General features: G+C 45.4%; 1 protein-coding gene across 14 annotated transcripts in view; it reads left to right on the forward strand.

Moving 5' to 3' along the window:
* Stacl (Stac-like) overlaps positions 1 to 23,283 on the forward strand; it is a 723,254-nt gene that overhangs the window by 405,727 nt on the left and 294,244 nt on the right. For all 14 annotated transcript variants that reach the window (XM_069332474.1, XM_069332482.1, XM_069332475.1 and 11 more), the window contains 3 exons: positions 1,824 to 1,988; positions 12,916 to 12,996; positions 16,529 to 16,723. In XM_069332474.1, coding sequence (XP_069188575.1) covers positions 1,824 to 1,988; positions 12,916 to 12,996; positions 16,529 to 16,723 — 441 coding nt within the window. The remainder of the gene's footprint in view (positions 1 to 1,823; positions 1,989 to 12,915; positions 12,997 to 16,528; positions 16,724 to 23,283) is intronic.

Consider the following 23,283-nt stretch of genomic DNA (forward strand, 5'->3'; position numbering starts at 1 on the left):
ACCATGCGTGCCACCTGTTGATGGCACCATACGTGCCACCTGTTGCTAGCACCATACGTGCCACCTGTTGCCGGCACCACAGGGGCCACCTGTTGCCGGCACCACAGGGGCCACCTGTTGCCGGCACCACAGGGGCCACCTATTGCTGGCACCACACGTGCCACCTGTTGCTGGCACCATACAGGCCACCTGTTGCTGGCACAATACGGGCCACCTGTTGCTGGCACCACACGTGCCACCTGTTGCCGGCACTTCACGTACCACCTGTTGCCGGCACCACAGGGGCCACCTGTTGCTGGCACTACACGTGCCACCTGTTGCTGGCACCACACGGGCCACCTGTTGCTGGCACCACACGGGCCACCTGTTGCTGGCACCATACTTGCCACCTGTTGCTGGCACCACACGGGCCACCTGTTGCTGGCACCACACGGGCCACCTGTTGCTGGCACCACACGGGCCACCTGTTGCTGGCACCACACGGGCCACCTGTTGATGACACCACACGGGCCACCTGTTACCATTACCTCGGGAGGGTGTATTGACCGAGAGGCACCTCCTTGTAGCAGACAGTTATACTTGTATCAAATATTAAACTAGTCTTGTTCTCACGATGTGTAGCAAGCTTGGCACGCCTGCTCCAGTTAGTGGCGCAGATGTCGCCTTCCTGGCACTCTATATCCTTGTGTGTTTACTCACTGACACAGTGTGTGTGACACCTTCCTTGGCACACCATGACACTTTTCCATTGTGCCACGTCTGAACTGAACTTTGGTTCATTTGGAATAGTACTGATGTTACTTGTGAAACTTTAAGCTGAGAGCTATTGAATGTTGTTATCCTACATCAGCTGTTGTGAAGCCTGACCCCTGAGACTGATCTGTTAATGAGTTAAATATTTGCTATTGATTAGAAATAAACTTCATTTAATGTTAAGTTAAAATCATGTTAGGTACTGGCTGAGACTGGAACCAAATGTGAGCCGTAGCCATTACGTGTTTCTACGTGCTGGGAGAGTATGTTGTATGTGTGCGTCAGACTAGGAATGGATGGTCGCTCATGGAGTGAGGTTCTTGACAAATGGCAGACCAGCCGTGTGGCCGCTGATGGCTGAGCGTCTTGTGTTGTGGTGCTCAATCTCGAGATATCCGCAAACTTCAGCCAGGTAGGGAACCTTTACAAAATTGTTGTTATACTGAACTGTAAGGTGACGGCCGCCATACATAGTATTCTGAAGGTTCTGGTGTGTTGATGAATCAACAGAAATGGGTTAAGACAAGAGATGAGTTTTCTCCTGTCATTCTGTACCGTCTCCATAATTCGCATAAATGGTAAAAGACTGGTGAGTGATGTGGTGAGTGGTATATACTCAAGATGGGAGAAAATTTGTGTTATTTCCCAACTTCATTCCTAACCTGTCAGTTCATCGCTGTGTGCCAGAGTGTCTGCACTGGGGAAGGTTAGTCGTGTGCTCGCTAACCTGGGGTGACTTGACTGTGATTGCTGGTATAATGTCATTTGAAATTTAATATTTATACATTCCTTCGGCATAGTTATTTAATTGTTTTGAACATCATATTACTGTGATAGCACAACTATTCATACATTCTCCAACAGAGTTTACACTTGGTCAGGTCTACAGGCGTTGACTGTGTAGACTCCTGGAGTCGCCCAGCTCAAGCTGAGCGGTAGTGACATCTGTTCACGTTGTTCAGTAATGTTCATAATCTACACATACACGACAACCTTCGAATTATAAATATTTCTTATATGTTGATGGTTAAGATGTGTAGTAATAAGAGTTTACTGTTGCTGGTGGACAGTGTCGCCGGGACTACAGCGAGGCCTACCAGAGTCACTGTCGCTCCCAGAACAACGCCTCTCTCGCTAACTACTTCGATGCCCACAACGCGTACATTCAGCAGCTGCACGCCACCAACGGCATGCTCCAGGAGTACCACAACACCACGCTGCCCGCGCTCCTCGAGGTCAGTCAACGTTGCTGTACAATGCCCACCTCCTCTACTATGTATTTGTAACCCATCCTCAGTGTAGGTTCATCAACGTTGCTCTACAATGCCCACCTCCTCTACTATGTATTTGTAACCCATCCTCAGTGTAGGTTCATCCCATCCAGTGGTCGACCCCCAATGACGCATTCATCAATCTTACAACCCGTCCTTACACTAGGCTGGTTAAAGCAGCGGCCATCCTCCCCAGACGAATTCGTCAATTTCACGTACTGTGTATTAAAAATTGGTTTGTTCTCATATATTAATTAATATTGGTATACATAACAGTTCTATGTATAGTTAGGCGTAGGTTAGATTACCTTAGGTGTTTAGGTTCTGTTGGCGATTATTTTTATTTGAAGTACATGGTTCCAACCCGTCCTCGACTCAAGTCCATTACATCCAGCGGTCGACCCCACAGACGAATTCATAAATTTTTACATGCTGAACTGTGCGATGCGGGGCTCTGCAATACAGAGCTGAACTGTGCGATGCGGGGCTCTGCAATACAGAGCTGAACTGTACGATGCGGGGCTCTGCAATACAGAGCTCTGCAATCTGAGGTGTTACGAATAGTGTTGAGACATCAAGTTAACCTGCGCCAGCCCGAGGACCATTGCTCACACTACTTGAGAGGTGAACCGGGGGGACACGTCGCGGTTGGTGAGGTACGGCCGGCTGCTGACTGGCTCCTCCCGTGCGCAAATATTGCCTCTCAATACTGACTTGTTCCTCAGACAAATGTATGGGTCTGGAGTGGCAAAGGTCTCGCGTCACACCTCCGGAGTCTGCACCCAGAACAGGTTCCTCGTGAGATGAATTAGAGATGCTACGAATGTATGTCCTTGTTGGTTGGCAACGCTGGTCTAGAGACCAGCTGATGTTGTTGGCTGGCAATACTGTTCCCAGGACGGAGGTATCGTGCAATTGAACTTGTTTGTTGCCCGTGTTGCATTGCACGAGTCCTGCCACCTTGAATTCCACTAATATGCTTGGGTCTCCGGCCGACATATGCACAATAAGGGGGTTCCAAATCAGTTATCAAGTAATCTGTTTTTCATGTATATATTTTGACCGACCTGTCCACTACTCTGCTTAGTTGCTTCTGGAATCTTTTCTTAATGTTGATAGTATAGTAGATGGAGCTCCTGTCTCCCGCTCGTAGGGTTGGGGGTTCGAGTCTCGTAGTGCCCAGGTGAATGAAATGTTTATTTCCTGGGCAATGTTGTTGACAATTGATGTGACGTGAGCGTGGCTCACTCATTCCTCTGTGCTGTAACAGCAGCCAGGGAAAGTTTAACATTCCAGCTGGGCAGCGGTTAATTGCTTCTGGAATGTTACCTTATTGAGGCTGTTCATAGAAACTTTTCAGAAATTTCATCGCTTTTCCAGAAAGTAAGAATGACTGTCATGAGAATGGTCGATGTTTACACGAGTCCAACTTTAACATTTTGGACTGGTGCGTGAGTGTACAGTCTGACCTGGGAACTATGGAGTCTTTATATACCAGGGAGCTGCGGCCGGCCGCTGTTAAACAATAATGCCTCAACTGTCCAATTGTATACGATGTCAAACGTCATCAAGTTGTCGCTCCGCGCATGTCTCATTTGCGCGTCATTATATTTTATAATTGTTTAGTTCCCCCTTGAGTTGTGTTGTTGGTGCTCTCTTTTTGAAGCAGGATGGGCTTTATAATTATCTGTTTAAAATGTGTAATAAAATATAGCAATTGGGTTTCTATTATTGTATAATATTTGTTTCCTTGTAAAGTGTGACATGAGTAACTCGATAATTATTGATTTAATTTGGTCTTGCATAAAATCTTTGAATCTTTAGAATCTTAATTGTGATTTTTATTTAGTCCTGATTGTGAGTGTTGAATACCATCAGATCTTACTCTGTTTGAGCATCACGTAAGTTGACTTAAGTGTTTTTTATTTTTAGGTGTTCAATTTTAATTGTGATATTTTCATCTCTTACAATACTGATTTTAATTCAATTTTTCTGTATTTAAGACCTGTTAATGAATTCTAATGAGTATTCGAAACGTTTTGATTTTAATTGAAAATCAAATATTTTAATTAAACAAAGATGTTCGTATTGTCAATCATGTTCCTGTTTATCTTTAAATTAAGATTCCCGAAGGGAACTTTCGAACTTTCGTTCGAACTATATATATATATATATATATATATAATAATAGGTATGTATCGATGATCCTCTCCAAGGTTTGCCTATCTCCCAAGTACCTATTAACTGATTGGTGAACAGAGACATTAGGTAAAAAACATGTGCCCAACTATTTCTGTCCCTCCTGGGACTCGAACCCTGTTGCAATAAGTTTCCCTGTATTGTTTACTAGCATCGTTGTCATTTGAGAGACAGTAGAGCCTCCTGTAGCGTAGCTGCCTACGTCGTCGTCCCACAACCAAGGGCAGAATATAGACCGTTTTTTTGCACGTTTTCTTTCACCTTATGCACTTGTTCACCTAGCAGTAAACAGGTGATCGCGAGTCAAGACACTGTCGTGGGTTACAGCCCAGGCAGGGAAGGTCAGAGGTTGGTCTCGGGAGACCTGGATCAGCCAAAGTACAGGCCGCGGGGCCCCAACAACGGGAAATTACGACCAGTTGATGTGAGGGAAGAGTTGGCAACTGTGGGTCATGTTGTACGGGCCGGTGACGTGAGTCTCACGTCAACACCGTGTGGGTGTGGGTGTGGTGGTGACGGCGTGGTGTGGGTGTGGTGGTGACGGTGGCGGCGTGGTGTGGGTGTGGTGGTGACGGTGGCGGCGTGGTGTGGGTGTGGTGGTGACGGCGTGGTGTGGGTGTGGTGGTGGCGGCGTGGTGTGGGTGTGGTGGTGACGGCGTGGTCAGGGCCACCACGTGTCCCACCACCTCCTACTATTGATCAATTATTACGATATGCATGAGTCGCCTTCACCAGTTACTGTACACCACCTCCATGGCCTTCCTTGTTACTATGATTCCCAGGCCCCCCTTGTCACTATATAGTTCCCAGGCCCCCCTTGTCACTATATAGTTCCCAGGCCCCCCTTGTCACTATATAGTTCCCAGGCCCCCCTTGTCACTATATAGTTCCCAGGCCCCCCTTGTCACTATATAGTTCCCAGGCCCCCCTTGTCACTATATAGTTCCCAGGCCCCCCTTGTCACTATATAGTTCCCAGGCCCCCCTTGTCACTATATAGTTCCCAGGCCCCCCTTGTCACTATATAGTTCCCAGGCCCCCCTTGTCACTATATAGTTCCCAGGCCCCCCTTGTCACTATATAGTTCCCAGGCCCCCCTTGTCACTATATAGTTCCCAGGCCCCCCTTGTCACTATATAGTTCCCAGGCCCCCCTTGTCACTATATAGTTCCCAGGCCCCCCTTGTCACTATATAGTTCCCAGGCCCCCCTTGTCACTATATAGTTCCCCGCTTCCCCCCCCCCCTCCTTGTCCCTCTGCACCACCTCCATGGTGCCCGCGTCACGGACCATCCGTGAAGTATAGTTAACAGTCGTAGGAAGAGAGCTCTGCAGTGCCTGTCGTCCTGAAGTATTCGCACTACGACGGTCATGCCAAATTGTAAATTAAAAATATCTCCCCCACCCCTCGGAGTGCTGCCTCGTGGTAAAATTCAAGTCTACCCTTTTAAATTGTAACTCCGTTTTCTGTAATAAATTTTGTCCGATCCTCTGTTACCAATACTACCTGACGAGAAAGGCTTAATTAATTTATTTAAATAAAAGACTGAGCAATTTTGGTGTGTTGATAAATACACTCGTATTAGTCCCGTGATTGTTACACATGAACAAGAGTTAAGAACCGAAGTAAGCTCTTTACCTGTCGGTACCTGTTAATACTTATCGTCTATGAAAAGTCCTAATTAATGTGAAAACAGTCGTAACGATGTACAAATATAATTCGAAGTAATTTATGAGTGAACGATCAGTCTGACGTGTGCCATCGCAGTATGAATAATGTTGAAATAATGACAGTGATTGTCATTATTTTGTTTTTGGATATTCCCAGCAGGTGTAATTATCACCGTTACCTGGCAACACTGATGCTGTTCAAGGGTTAACGAATGAGGTAGTGGACCACCTGGCTTGGGAGTTAACGAGGCAGTTGACAAACTGACTCGAGGGTTAACGAGACCAACTGACCCCAGAGTGCCACATTTCCTGGTGGTGTTACTAGGCAGTCCTTGGGGGGTGTCCTCCTACTTGTCTGTCCTGGCACCCCCGTCACCAAGACCACCGTGGCACCCCGGCACTGTTCTCCACAAGAACTGGCCGGCCAGCGCTCTACCGACCCACTGCGTAGTTCTGGACGCCCATTGTCGGGGTTCCTTCCAGTCCTCAAGCGTTCCCTTATAGACTTGGTGGACAGAAGGGCCGCTCCTCAGGAATTCGACCTCCCAGGGACCTTCACGCCCGACTGTTCTATGACTGTAGGCCCGAGTGTCGTGTGACCTCCCTGGCCCGCTCACCCCACCCTGCTGGAGGTCCTCCTTCGCCAGCACTCTTGCTCGCCTCACACGCGTCACTGGGTCGCCCGCGTGTCACCGTGGACCCTCCCTGTCGACGACGCGTGTCACCGTGGACCCTCCCTGTCGACGACGCGTGTCACCGTGGACCCTCCCTGTCGACGACGCGTGTCACCGTGGACCCTCCCTGTCGACGACGCGTGTCACCGTGGACCATCCTTGTCGACGACGCGTGTCACCGTGGACCCTCCTTGACGACGACGCGTGTCACCGTGGACCCTCCTTGTCGACGACGCGTGTCACCGTGGACCATCCTTGTCGACGACGCGTGTCACCGTGGACCATCCTTGTCGACGACGCGTGTCACCGTGGACCATCCTTGTCGACGACGCGTGTCACCGTGGACCCTCCTTGACGACGCAGCATGAGGATCATAAATTTGAAGTACGGCTTCGTTTCTTCTCTGGTTACCTTGGAGTTAAGTAGACTGAAAGTGACTGTTGCATGTGACACAGCTCCGGATACTTGTCATCATAATGGGGAAGAAGTAAGTGAAAACATACACATCAGATTGTGTGCTGGTTGTAATCTAAATAAGTTGTGTGAAATATTCACAGTTTATATATAAATCAGTAGATATATATGATATAGTTCTAGCTATAATATGAGTCTACCTAAACTGCTGCCCCTTGAAGAACATAAGGGAGGGTACCTCAACCAACTCAGATACATATCAATGTATGTGAATAATCACAACTCTAGACAATGATACACGCCTCCCTCACTTTCTTACAGTGCCAAGATGTGTAATAATATAGTTGGGAATAATATAAATAGACAAATAAATTTCTAATTGGGGTTGCTCCTGAGCTTTCTCTAACAAGAATTCTCCTTCTTCATTGCCTCTAACAAGAATTCTTAACAGCACTATACTTGTATCTGCGGAATTAATTAACTGGAATTAAGTAATCCAGGATTATCTCAATAAACTCAGACAACGGCGACTAATTCCGTCTCCGGATAAGAACTTTCACTCAAAACAAATTTTACAAGTGAAGGAAAGTACCGAGCAAGTCACTCCCCAGTACTGGCTGCGAGTGGCTTCCCCAGACAAAGTGCAATTCTACAACAGAATAAATACTCTGAAGCCGCTATGAAGTCACTAAAGGTAACTCATATTTAAGATATACAGAAGACTAGTTATTTGGACATGGATCTTCTATGAGCGTGGTGGGGGCTAAATGAATTAGCACGCCGAGCTTGTCTACATAAGCTGGAGCAAATGATGCTGAAAACGGGCTTGATCTGTCCTCAAGACTATATTATATGTTCACTTGCAAACTATGCAGACGAAGAGTCACAATAACATGGCTGAAGTATGTTGACCAGACCACACACCAGAAAGTGAAGGGACGACGACGTTTCGGTCCGTCCTGGACCATTCTCAAGTCGATTGTCTTGCAAACTATCTTTGTATTTACAGTCACTGAATTAAATATCTTGGCACTGCATGTGCCACTGCAAAATAGCACTGCCTTGTACTGTATTGCTAGTGACGGCCAACCACCGTCTGACTACTGGCCACTGTTGTTGTTTTAGATTCAGCTACACGAAACAAAAGGTTAGAACCAGCACGGGCTATGGTGAGCCCGTAGTGGACTTACCTGGCACAGGAGCGGGGCTGTGACTGAAGTTTTACTCTCTTAACTTTCCACTGGCGACTGGAGCTTGTATACCAGCGGGTGGTGACGTCACCGTTTACACACACACACACACACCAATTCCATGACGTCATTGTTGCTTGCTCTCACAATTAGCTGGTGGCCTCAGGCTCGCTGCTGATTGGAGTACACTACAGCTCGACCCAGCAACGATTTTTTTTATCGTAACGTCCTGGATTACGTACAACTTAGCGGTTCAAACCAAATTGACTGAGACGGATCCTCATCCTGGAAGACGGGTCGGGTTCTGCTTTTGATCAATAATCATATTATTGCTCCTTGTGCTCGACCCCTTCCCCCCTCTCCCCTCTCCCTGTCATTTTTACCCTTGTTTCCAGTTGATATTAATCAACTAATACTGGATATTAATCCAGTCTTTGTTCCTGGATGGTAAGTGTTGTTTGCTACATGCTGATGCCTCCAGAGTATAGAACGTATAGAAAAGTATAGTACAGAGTACTATAGTACTCTGAAAAGTACTATAGAAAGAGAGAAGTAGAGAGAAGAGTACAGAGTATAGAAAATTATTGCCCTCAAACTTTGCCTTTATATTTGCCTTAGACAGCTTAGGAAAGATGTCTTGAACGCTGCCGACTCCTTATCTAGGGCCGTGACACATTCTCCCACACAGGAGTATGGTCGAGTAAATCCCAGGGATTATAACTTAATAAAGAGAAATTAAGAAAGCCGAATTTACATTTTCAGTATTGACAGAAAGCGGGGAACATGATTGAGGTTTACAAATTATTGAAGACAATTATGTAATTATTCAAATGACTCCCTTCAGAGTTCTCCCTCCGTTTCCTCTTTGTAATTAAATTCAATCGAGTAGGACTAATGAACAGTCCTGTGTGGCACTAACGTGTTTTATATTACTGAATGAGGGATTTGGAAGTACATTATGGTATGTATGAAGGTGTTGATAATGCTACACACACACACACACACACACACACACACACACACACACACACACACACACACACACACACACACACGCACACACACACAAACTCTCACACACACAAGTACTTGAAGACGAACCAACTAACAGACACACATAATGTTGACAAAATATAAGTTGGATGAGTGAAAATGAAAGGAAGGTAGACAGAGTTAAACTAAATAGATGTGAGGATTTTTTTTTTTAGTGTAAAAGTATTTGAAAAACGAAATGGAAGAGACCAAGAGGTAGTAGAAGGCAACTACATCAACGATTTCGAACAAAACTTTTGTCTGAAATCATTGCATTAGACAACCGACAGCTCAAAGGATGGGGTCCAAGAGATGAAGCTTATTTCTGCATTGACAAATTGCCCAGTACATAGCTGTCGGGGCTCTGGAACCTGATAATGTATACCTAGCTAGCGAGTACACACACTTATGTTCGAATTACAGTATCAATGAGCTGAAATTCTGATATTCCCACCAGGAGCAGGTGGTTGATAGTATTAGTTGATACACTAGCGATTAAGGCAAGCTCTTTTTATCTCTGAGATAAATACACGAACCTAAATACACGAACTACTTTTGTGTTCTCTTAAATCAAAGAGATGCGATTTTACCTCTTGCAAACACAATAAGCAAACTAGCCACTTGACCTCTTCATGAGAGGACTTGAGAGTGCTACATATGACCTGGTTAACTTGGGACCCTGACATGATAACAGGTAAAGCCATATTAAAAGGAGGAAGGGTCAAAGAAAAGGACCCTTTGAGTGAGATCGGAACGTTGAGGTATTTGGAAGGGGGAAGGGAATGGGAGAACTGGAGGAAAGGAAGAAGGAAGAGAGGGAAGGATGGAAGGGAAAAGTAAGGAGAACAGGGAAAGAGGAAGTAACACCCGTGGTTGAGGGAGATAAAATTAGGGAAGGCTCATGAAATAGGATTAAAGTTTCAGAGATTTTGTTTACTTTGTAGTGGTGCACTGTATTAATAACGATATATATTGGAGGCATATACGAGAGAATAAAGGTGTGGTATCAGTGAGAATGAAGAATTGAGAACCTGCGCGAAAATTTGTGGAAAAAGAGAAGCGAGGATGGACTGGTGGAGAAGTCAACAGCTGGCCATGTTTTGACCAGCTGAGGTGAAAGGATTACCTTTAGGGTAAGCCACAAAGAAAGTTAAAAATAGCTGATTAAGAAAATTTACTTACGATGCAGGGCGCCAAATAGGCTATGAAACACTGAAAGACTATGAAAGAAGTTGAAAGAACTTGGTACAATTTGATTGGTTGAAATACAGTGAAAGACGATGAAAATTGCGAAAAACTATGAAGAATCGTGAAATCACTGCAAAAGTAGTTTTACTGGATCAAGATGGTCGGAGGAGATGCAAGCCAACTGAAGAAGTGACAACATGTGATAATGAGGGAGAAGCAGAGACGTGGACAACGACGACCTGTGATGTTCGAGACAAGAAGAGAGAGAGAGAGAGACGGCGAGGAAGCAGTAACTAGTGTGATCAAAAGATAAGTCTCTGAAATATAAGCGGGGGTGAGCAGTCACTGGAGAGATAAGGCATGCCACGCTAGAAGACCAAAAGCCACCTCTCCTGCGCTCAAAGTCTGTGAAATCCATTGATTATTATATAAAATATATTTGTCATGTGCTTTCATGAGTAAAAACGCTTGAAATCATCGCTGAATGTTGCTGTAATCCCAAAGAGGTTTTTAAATCAAATTTCTGCTGGTAGGTTTCCAACAATTCCTTTGTAACACTTTTCTTTTGTTATTGTGTAAGAAGTGTAAGGGTGTCTATTGTTCTAGTCAACTTCGTGACTGACAGCTGATGGTTTGGGATAATGAGGGGGGGGGCGAGCACGCTGGTGTGGTCAAGGTCCCGGAATTAATGACCAGTCCGGGTTCGAGTGGATTTTGCGGTTTAAACCGGGTCAAGAGGGTTTGACTACATCCAGAGGACAGTATCGGCCATGAGAGTGATGAGGAGAAGCAGATGTACGTGTGAGAGCGAGTGAGAGTAGAGATGGAGAGAATGAAGATGATCTGGAGAGAGGAGGGATTGACTGATGACTGGACGGTAGAGAGACGGTCTCGATTCATGCAGGTCGGCGTTTAATCCCCGACCGTCCAAGTGGTTTGGTACCATTCCTTTCCCCCGTCCCATCCCAAAATTCTTATCCTGATTCCTTCCAAGTGCTATATAGTCGTGATGGCTTAGCGCTTTGTCCCGATAGTTGCCTTCCCTTGCCTCACCCACCACCCCAGGCCAAACAAACACATGCTCAGTCCTCACACAAAACACTCATGTGACGTGGAACGGTGCTCATGAAATGTTCACTGATTTATAACCAGTGAATGTTTATGGTTCATTATAACTTAATATAATGTATGTTGATTTGCTGAGATGATTGCAAATCGAATGTTTTCACATTTTTTTCAACCATTAGTTGTATTCCTGTTGTTGTTGATTTAGGGGCGACGACGATCGTGGGATCGGATGCGTCCCGGCGTACCTGTGAAGGGTTAATCGCGAAGCCCGGGAAAATGAAACGCCAAGCCTAATCGCGAAATAAGTGATGCCAATCATTGAAAACTAATATGGCTCGCGGCAAAGAAACGCAGACAGGCAGATGATTGTGGAGCCCCAGGAGTCCCTCAGGGTGACGAGCACCGGCCCCGCCCCACACAGAGAATACTGGGTAGCAAAACCAAAAACTCGGCCCCCAGCTAAAACGCAAAAGTCATCCGCCAGTACCCTCCGGCAGAACAGAAGCCAGCCGCCCACCACGGCCGAGGGCACACCTGGAGCCCATCAAGACCCACCAACTCCCGGTACCTCTCGGCCAAGCCGGCGCCGGACACCGTCACCCCGCCGGGATAACCAGCCAGAACACGTCAAAAAATCTACCAACTCTAAAATTTACCAATAAATCCCGTGACCCAAGGCGATATATGTGCGTCAGGCGTCGTACAACGACGAAGCAGAAGCCAGCCGTATTTAACTGGACCGTTAAATACGGATGCCAAACGGCAATATCAAATCCAAAACACGAAAACAGAACGTGATCCGGCGGCTCCCAAGCGGAGGAGGTGTCCAGACGCAACCCGTCCTCGACTCAAGCCCATTACATCCAACGGTCGACCCCACTGACGCATTCATAAACATTTATATACTGTTCATTCAAAACGGGAATTTTCTCAAATATAAATTAATATTATATTAGCATATTGTGCATATATAGGCATAGGGTAGGTTAGGTTAGGTGTTTAGGTTCTGTTGGCGATTATTTGTATTTGTAGAATGTGGGTGAAGAGCGTTGTGGTTCGAACAAATTCGTCAATGAAGCACTTGTTCCGGAAGTGTTCGAACGAAATCACTTGTGAGTCGTGTGTACACCGTTTTTCATTCATAAATGGGGAATTCATTCCATGCGTGTACATCGAATCACTTTTGGGTCTTCGTTTGGAGGACGGGCTGCCAGACGTCCGCTCGTCGTTAAGGTTGAACCAGGAGTCCCGTTGAATTCCTGCCTTCTCGGTACAGGCAACTGTTGTGGGTTGGATCCTGGGGAATGTTGGTAGTTTTCTTTGGCGTGGGGGGATGGGACTTCGATAAACCAAACAGGCTTCGTGTCCCGGACTATGGTTAATATTACCTATTTGTTATTGCATTAACCCGTCATCCAATGAGACAGTATATCATCAGTTATGTGTGTGTGTTGCAGGAGCTGGAGACGGTCTACCTTGACGTGAGCAGCATTGTGGCCGACTGTATCCTGCAGGGAGCCGACATCGTTGCTGCTAAGGTCAGTGTTGCTTGTGTTTACTGGGATGTAGACCCGGTGCTGGGCTGTAGATCTGTTTGTGTTGGGGTGGGGGGGAGGTGTGTGTTGCCGGTGGTGAATGTGTTGCTGGCCAGGTTTGTGTTAGTAATGTTAACGCGTCATGGTGTGCTGGCCAGGAAAATATAGGTCATGCGTCCGAATGCATTGAGAATGACCTGTGTTTTTTTAAACCCGTTGCTAGTCAGGTAAGCATAGTTGTATTTGGTTGGCTTGTCTACTACAGACCATGTACGAGCCTCCTGGCTTATCCCAGCACATTATAATATACAGGTTAACACATTAAAAACAAATTAGACATGAATTCCACAATTCCTAAAGTTTACCAACATATATACAACATTTTCTTTGATGGTCTCAGTTTTCTATGAACGCTTTAACTAGAGAGAATGTGTCGCCCAGAATCTTTGGTACCTTCCGTAGCGCACAAATCACGTACGAGCTTTTCATTTGTTGATATTATAGGAATACTTTATCATGTTATTGAGTGTTATAAGATAGCAGGGAATTTTGATCATACTCTTCCTCAGCGGCAACTAAAACGATCGCACTCTCCAAGCATGAGCCGTTCTCGGGACATACATTCCTCATACTGTCCAGGAACACAATTACGCGCATCAACAATGCTTCTTAGTCAAAAGTTATGTTATGTTTTTGACTCGTAACGCTAATAGGAGGCATCAGTGACACGCTGCTGGGCCGGAGTGTGGGTCTCTGCCCCGCGGTGCAGATATAAAGGCGATGTACCCAACAGGTCTGTTGTGGTACCTCTTCGCCTCCAACAACCTCTTCTTCCCTCCAAATCCTCCATAGGATTTTGGATGCATAATCCTGAACCCCAAAGGGCCAAAAATATTTATATATATAATATATATATATATATATATATATATATATATATATATATATATATATATATATATATATATATATATATATATATATGTGTGTGTGTATCCACTTTGTGAGGAATTGGATTTTTATTCAGGGGAGTGTGGAATATTTTACATTTACGTAATTTAGATAGATTTAGATTTTGTTTGGGATACACAATATATGTGAGTGTAGTGTAGTGAGTGTAGTCCCTGTAGTCTACTGCTTCCTCTCGCTGGCTGCGTTATTGACTTTTATCTGGCCAGGTCGACCCCCTCTCCTGCTACCCTAAGTCCACGTCCATCTCCTCCACCTGCTCCTGTCCCTGTCGACCTCCTCCACCTGCTCCTGTCCCTGTCGACCTCCTCCACCTGCTCCTGTCCCTGTCGACCTCCTCCACCTGCTCCTGTCCCTGTCGACCTCCTCCACCTGCTCCTGTCCCTGTCGACCTACTCCACCTGCTTCTGTCCCTGTCGACCTACTCCACCTGCTCCTGTCCCTGTCGACCTCCTCCACCTGCTCCATCACCCTGAACCCTCTCCATCATCCTGGACCCTCTCCATCACCCTGGCCCTGTCCATCACTATGCTATTTTATCGATGCTTTCATTTCTAACTTGATTATTGTTTAACGAGTCGCCATCTTTGTCTGCCATCCTCGGTAATTACCCAACTGTTGGGTTACGATATCCTAATATCTCGGCTCATCCTCCTGTTTAGGTAGTAGTTACAGTAACGATGACGACCATCGTACATACCTTGAAGTAAAAGGCAATACGAAAGTAGAAATCGGTACTGAATTTGGTCAGACAGGAAAAGCTTTTTTCCGGTTTGAAAAAAGGGCGAAGAGGGAGAACGGCCTGTTGACATAGCTCGGGTGCAGGGGGGAGTTGTGTAAAATCCTGGTTTGTGCCTCGGAGAGGCTACGGGATCCAGTCAGTTCAGTAGAACTTCGGTTTCAACTCTTTTTTTTTAACCCTGTCGTAGCTCAGTCGATTAAGGCAGTGTCTGGGAGGCTCCTAGACGCAGGTTCGAATCCTCGTCACAGCCCTTGTGGATTTGTTCTGTCGGAAAAGCTTTTGTACTGATGTTGCAAAGAAAAACGTAGCCAAACTTTATCTTCCTAGGCTTACACGCTATTTGAGTCCTAATATAGTACATATATGTGCTATACTAGGCCTAGGAATATATAAGCTTGATTTTTAGCTTTATTGTTTAGGACTGTAAAGTTAATAGTACTAAATTCTACAATTGTTCATTACGTCTATGTATGTACGACAGTCCACATATTTACAAAAACACCCAAAGCCACTATATAAGCAGGATGATGGGTTGTTTATCTGTCACCCTGTTTAACGAAGTCGCATCCTCTGGACCAGGTCGCCGTTAACGAGGTGCCCACCTCTGAACGAGGTCATTATTAACAAGATGTCCGCCTCTGAACGAGATCGCCGTTAACGAGGTCACCGCCACATTACGACCTGGGAGACCATGGGGGTCCCTGTGCACGACCTGGGAGACCATGGGGGTCCCTGTGCACGACCTGGCAGACCATGGGGGGCCCTGTGCACGACCTGGGAGACCATGGGGGTCCCTGTGCACGACCCGGACCTACGAATCACTATGGAATAAAGCGTGTAAGATACAAGAATACATATCTTGCCCCTGCTAGGCCTAATTAAGATGATGCACGTGTTTGGTCACCGTGCTCCTGAAATAACATCATTTCACCTGAAAAGATAAAAATTACTGAAGTTAATTAGCGGGACGTAGGACCTCCATTATGAGGAAGTATTAAGGAAGCCTAATTTACAGTCTCTAAGGAGGCAGAGCAAAGGGGTGATATTATTGAAGCTTGCAGAAGAAAGCATATACCTTAGGGGGATGATTTCCCCCTTTGTATTCAGGTCTTTAAAATGATTTCAACTCAAAACAGAATAATGGATACAAAATGCCAAAGTTTAAATTCAGAAAAGACTTTAGTACGTTTTGGTTTGGAAATTGGATTGTTGATTAAGGGAACCAATTACCTGGTAACATAGTTGGCTATAGGGATCTCTGGACGGTTTGAAGAGATGGTTAGACTAGTGTGAATGAGTTTGGTTGGGATTAAACAGGAGTTTCCTGGCGTGGACCAGCAGACATTCAACAGTTTCTTTGGTTATTTTTATGTTTATCCTTTATTCTTAGTTCATATCATCATCTTTCTCATTCCTGCATCCTTTCTTCATATCCCAGCTCCTTGTCCTCATATTCTTTCCTAGTGTTGCATTGTGATATTAGCTTAGTGCTTTCTCCTCATAATTTCCTTTCACTCTTTCAACTTTTTGACCAGATTCCCTCTCATATATTTCTCAGCAGATCCTCCTCACTTGGTCAACAGACTCCCTCACTTGGTCAACAGACTCCCTCATCAATATTCCTCACAAGCACCCTTTCATTGTCAGTCATTATGAGGGCCTCCACTCGCCGTCCCTGCACATTCTCCCAGGGGCTCGTCCGGGCCTCGCAATTTCTCTTCAGCACCTGCCATCATCTCCTCACACCTCGCCCCCGCCCCCGCCCCTCCGTAACCCTGGCTCTCCCAGCAGCACATAACAATCCGTGACCTCCCTCCCCCGCAGGCCCTGGAGCAGAGCCGGAGATACGACTCTCTCTGCAACATCTGTCGGTCTGCGGACGGGCGGACAGACATGGCGTCACTAGTGCGGTCACTGGAGGCGCCCACGGGACAGCCAGTCCGGCCCCCTCACTACCGCTACTCCCCGCCCCAGCCCGCACCGCCCCTCGAGGCACCGAACGGAGAGCCCCTACCTCAGGTAAGTGTCAATTTGGGTCTTTACTCATTTAAGATTTAACATACCTAGAGAGGACAGTCAACTGTACATATATAGTGATGAAGTGCAAAAAACAAAAAACTTTAAAATTTGGGTGGACTTGAGGCTGCAGAAGTTTTAAGGACATGGTGAGCCAGATGGTGATGGGCATGAGCATGTACACGGGTTGTGTGGTGTAGCGCTGACCACTGGCGGCCCCCACGAGCCTCAAGCACCAAGAACCCCCCAGGTATGTCTCGGTCATGTCCGACTCTCACCCACATATGTATACTAAAGGTCGCCCAGTGTAGGACACGTGGCGAGCAGTGGCTGCACTCAGTGGGGCGAGAGACGCACCACAGAGTATGAGTGTTTCTCTAATGAGGCAATAGCTATGAGTCGGTCTCGCGCAACCAATACCAAGCAGTCTCAAGATCTGTTTCTCAACATCTTGCATGTTAGATGTGTTGCAGGGATTGGCAAATGGCCAGTGACCCTCTCGGAGCTCGTTTGGTCCCTCGAAGGTGTCTCAAGGCCGTTAATCTCTGCGTGAATCTCGCTATAAAGTACGTAGAGTTAATTGGCAGGAGTGCTAGCTACCCCGTGGGACCCTTGTCCCCAGTATGTTAACATGCTCTGGGACTCGACAAACTGTAATGGTTGTTGCTGCACTTGGGTAATGTTAACTAATATTTGCAGTATCCGTACGGGAGGGGGAGGGGGGGGGGGTGGACATTATTACACGCTTACACGCTGCTAGTTTATGTGGTACACTTTGACTATAGATGTTAAGCTTGCAATACTAGAGTGTACAAATTACTCATCGCTAGGAATATGGTCGACAGTTCAGCATCAAAAAGTACTGTTAGAAACACTGAAGTATGGGAGCAAAATCCAAGACCGTTCCCAGTCCAACTTTATACCAGTATTGACTGGTAGTTCAGTGCTAGACACGGAGGAATGGTCCAAGAAAGGAAACGTTAAGATGTGAATCAGGTGCAGTGTTTGATGCCAGGAAAGTACCTGCACAACATTAATTCTGGGAGGTCCAGGGACCAGCTCTTGCATACGTCACTGGTCACGCAGAGGATGACGCTGGAGCGTCCCATGGAACAGAGAGCGCGAGGTGAACATGGATGGCGGCATAATGTATGTGGTCTCAGCTGTCTACCACAGCTAACTCCAGGGACCCGATGGTCAGGTACCAACACTTGAAGGATCATTGGCGTCGTTGGCAGCAGGAAGAGCAGCAGGGGGACGTGGGTGGGGGGACGAAAGGTGCAGGGGGACGTGGGTGGGGGGACGACAGCAGCAGGGGGACGTGGGTGGGGGGATGACAGATGCAGGGGGACGGCAGCAGCAGGGAGACGACAGATGCCGGGGGACGTGGGTGGGGGGGGGGGGACGACAGGTGCAGGGGGACGTGGGTGGGGGGGGACGACAGCAGCAGGGGAAGAGGAGGAGGAAGAGCAGAGGGAGGAGGGAGGCTCTGCAGAGGTGGTGAGCATGATAAAGGGGATAGAGCAACACCTCGCGTGCCAATCCCCTGTTGGCCCCTGACTGTGGTGGAGCTTCCTGACCAGGGTCCCTTCCCACCCCTTAGACGACCGGTCACTGACTGGAGGTGTGGTGGTCTCCTTCGCAAGGGTCGTGTTCGTCAACCTCTCCCCCTCATCTCACACGTCTTGAGATCTAGGTATCCCCATCTCTGCTGTCAAGACTATATTGTTCCAAACACTCGGGTCTGATAGGAGAGAAATTACTGACTCCCAACGACCTGAAAGCACCAGTATAAAAAGCTATGATTTTTTTCAGATCTGAAACCTATATCTATGGACAGCACAAAACGTCCACCAGACTGTGCGACACAGTGGTTGCCAGGATCAGGTTGGGTTACCGTTACCTGTAGCAGGTGGCTACAGGTGACGGATCTCCCAATCCTGAGCACTCCAGGTGCAAACTCTGTGAGCAGGAACTGCGGCATGATCTCCCACATTACATCACCGAATGCCCAGTTATTAGACCTTTCAGACCCGTTGGACTGAGGTACCTGGAGCTTTGTTATTACTTTATTCACTCTCGTGTTCTTGAGGATATCCTCATATTGCACTCAAAATTTGCCAGTGTAGGCTACTGATCACATGCCTCTGTATGACTAACCAGCCTGTGTAATGGGGATTTTTAGCATCACATAGCTAGCTTTTTGACACGCTGTACTCCCCTTCATATAGTGTAGGGTAGCTGCACAAATGCAGATGTATCTAAATGTGATAATAATTTTTATTTTAATTAAACTCTATAAAATAAAATTTACTCGAGGTAAATAAACTCGATAAAAGGCTATATTGCTAACCTCGATTCATAGTGCGGACACTGACGCCTGGGATACACATAATGAATTCAGAAATGGTATTACGTGTCTTGCTGATATTAACTGCGTGTTGAGAGACCTCAGAGAGCCTCACGTATCTACGGTCAGTTACAGGAGAGATGGACGTTAATGCGGAAGATTTTAAGCGGCATGAACGTGGAATAACACGCTGGAATATCACTGCACTGGATATCATAAGAGTTTTCAAAAAAAAAAAAAACAGTTTATTTGTCAGTATTTTTAAGTTCGTGGTTTTGTTTACAGTACCACTTTGTTCACTTTTGTTCGAGGTGTGGCATCTATAAGGTCGTGTTTGCCCCAACGACAGTTGTGTGTTTATAATGAACAGGTTAATGTATGACAATTGTGAAAGCAAGATTAGAATAACATGTAATGTATGCGTTAAAACAAAAATATGCAGTTAAACGGAGAGGAAAAGCGTGACACTTCTTGGAAGACGTCGAGGCCAGTATGGTCTGGTGTCATCCTCTAACAGCCCGGCTATAGTGTTGTACCCGGTGGTGCAGGAGAGACAGCCCGGGCCTCCTACACTGACAGTATTCGTAGTACCGAGGTGGTTGACAGTACAAGTACGTCGTGGTGGATCATCAGACAGTTGACCTTTTGTAATATTGAATTTAGTCGAACCGGAATAGGTTTTATATTTACGTTGTTAACAAGACCTAACCTAGCCATCTTAGGCCTAATATAGTACATATGTGATATACTAGGCTTAAGAATATTCCCGCCAAACACACACCGAAACAACGACGTTGGTACAACGTTCGAACAAGTTTTAACACCTCCTAACCTGTTATAACAACCAATATAGCAAGTTGTAACAACGTTCTAATACGTCATAAACACGTTAAGCCAAGATGTAACAACTTTATTACAAGTTGTAACAAGCGGAAAATAGAGACAGTTTCGGTTTGTGTTTCCAGGGTTACGTTTGGTTTTCAACTTATTTTTTTTCCGGACTGTCCAAAATAGTCCAAAAAGTGGCTTACTGGCGGCACCATTACTACATATTGGTACTATTAACCACACACTTACCAAGAGTACTGTCATTTTAAACCAAAAAACACCAACAAACTAAGAATACCAACAGATACAAATAATTTGAAGTCAGTTCAAAACACGGAGAATATCTTTCTTTATTTCTACCCTTGAGATATCTCCTTTTTAAATTTAGTAAATTACAAAACTGACAGTTTTCGCCCTTGAAAGGTGGCAAGATTTTACCCTTCACAAAGATTTAACACTAATATATGAACTAGATCGTTGAAACCTTTGTACAGAACACACAGATCCATTGCACATTATAGATATTATATAGTAATATATAATATATAATCTCCAACAGAAATCAAATGGTTACAATTTTGTTAAATACCAAGCCACATAGGAATAACTAATAACGAATAAGATACTATAAAAAGATGACCAGACCACACACTAGAATGTGAAGGGACGACGAGGTTTCGATCCGTCCTGGACCATTCTCAAGTCGATTGTGATAATCGACTTGAGAATGGTCCAGGACGGACCGAAACGTCTTCGTCCCTTCACATTCTAGTGTGTGGTCTGGTCATCATACTTTAGCCACGTTATTGTGACTCATCGCCTGCATACCATAAAAAAATGCAAAAACCAGCATCTGGCCACTTAACAATTAAGATGCACCCACTAATATCCTGTTATAGATACAACCTCAAACAAAATAGCAAGATAAATGTAACAACGTATGCATAATAAATCCTAAAATAGGGAACTGACGATATTGCCCACGACCATCTTGTAATGGGGAAGGAGGCACTGAGAAGTAGTGAAGGTCAGTGTCGGACAACACCACACTGTAGAAAACATCGACCGGTTGATTGACAGTTGAGAGGCGGGACCAAAGAGCCGAAGCTGAACCCCCGTATGCACAACTAGGTGTGTACTGTGATAACTGGGCGCCTGGTGGTTGGGATAAATTACAATACAGAAAACTTCACAGTTAAGCACATATTTAAAAACACAGCCATATATGCAACAAATTAGGGGCCAGACACGTAAGGATAGCCTCACCCAATTTTGCACTGGGATTGCTGTGGGACAAGGTGCTCAACGTGGGTGGGTAGCGAACCCCATGACGGCTTTAGCCCCTCGTACTTTGGCTCGACTCTGAAAAAAAGTAATTCGTAATATGTCGTAAAACATTATATGCTGATAATGCCAAAATTCAAAAGCCTTTTACTTGTCCTACTTATCCTGTAATAAGCTGAAGGAATTATAATGACATCATGGGCTTTATTTCCTGATACTTTCTTTTGTTCATAGGGTTTGGACACACACACACACACACACACACACACACACACACACACACACACACACACACACACACACACACACACACACACACACACACACACACGAAGACAGAAACAAAGACAAACAGAAAAATACAGCAAGACAGAGGGGAAGAGAGAGAGGGAGGGAGAATGAGCGAGCTAGAGACATACAGACAGAAGAAGACAGAAACATATCCGGGTTGCCCGGGTATCCCGTCAAGTTTACAATTAGAATCAATAAAATGCAATATCGGATAATGATTGGAATTGTCAAAAGTTACCAGTCTACTAAACGTATAATCTGAAAACAGTAAGATCATTGATAGGACTTAACACAGGATGGAAAAGGCGGATCTAGTGTTGCTTCACCTTTAATTCGGGTTGCATAAATATGAGACTGTACTGCGTAGACGGATACATCGATCTAGTATTACACCCAAGACTTTTCTAATAGTTGTTGGTAGCGGTTCCTAGTTAATTGTGCCCCCCATACTCACCCTGAGAGTGGTAGATTAGACACCCCATACTCACCCTGAGAGTGGTAGATTGGGCACCCCCATACTCATCCAGTGAGTGGTAGACTGGGCACCCACATACACATCCAGTGAGTGGTAGACTGGGTACTCCCCATACTCATCCAGTGAATGGTAGATTGGGCACTCCCCATACACATTCAGTGAGTGGTAGATTGGGCACCCCCCATACTCATCCAGTGAATGGTAGATTGGGCACCCCCCCATACTCATCTAGTGAATGGTAGACTGGGCACCCCCCATACTCATCCTGTGAGTGGTGTCGTTAAAGAGGGCACAATGAGACCTCAGTGGGTGTTGCTTGACATTGTACCACGTTCCAGGTGTTCACTTTACAAAATTATAATGACAACTGGCAACAGTGACTGTATGCTCTGTATTTGTTATGAATTGTATTGTCCCATTTCACACTGAAGGAAAATCATTTATGTAATACTTCACATGGCATTGTATCATTGTACATTACAAGGCGAGAGAAGAATAGCAGAATCTGAGCCAATTAATACAGTTGGCCTGATTTAAGGCTACATATTTTTAAACACACTTAAATCATTTTTAATCGATTAGAAGCAAAATGTGGAGACATCACAAGTCCTCATCATGGAAACATGACCATGATGAAGCTTGTTGGTTCAGTAGAGAAAGTGAGGTAAAAAGATTTAGTGAATTGGATGAGGTTGTTATTGTGTTTCTCCGCAAGTCATTAAATGGATAAACATTTCTATCATTTACTTATATACAAAAGAAGACATTTGTAGTAAAGCTTGGTTTGTAGAGTGAGTTATGTTATCATTTGAATGAGCTCCATCTTGGACTCCAGGGCAAGGGAAAAAACTACATTTGAGCGGGTGAATAAATTCCACGATTTACTGAAAAAGACTGACAAGAAAAAGACTGATGTAAAAGACTGACACTCTTTAAATATTTATCTAATAAAAGGCTTCACTTCTCTACACTGCACAAGTTTGCGCTTCAAACGCTCAAATAATTGAGTGATGACAGTTATTTTTTTTGATGTACCGGAGCTAATTATTCCCAAGCGATTAGAGGATTTAGAATCCTTGCTGAAGTGATAGCGTTTGTCAGCGTTTCTCGATTTGTACTGTGGTCTTGCTGTGCCACAGAGCCCTGCCCCCTCAGATTTGACTCTTCTTATTGGCAAGCAGTCAAGCTCGTAGAACTATGTCAATAGGTTAGATTCATATTTGTTTAAACATCGTCGATGGCTTCTTAGACGCCAGATAAATTATTTATCAGTAAACCATCAAATACGTGACATTATTTTAAGGATGTATTTTGACTCTTTAGATGCATATCAAT

This window comes from Procambarus clarkii, chromosome 27 (assembly GCF_040958095.1).
Source record: "Procambarus clarkii isolate CNS0578487 chromosome 27, FALCON_Pclarkii_2.0, whole genome shotgun sequence".
Taxonomy (NCBI): domain Eukaryota; kingdom Metazoa; phylum Arthropoda; class Malacostraca; order Decapoda; family Cambaridae; genus Procambarus; species Procambarus clarkii.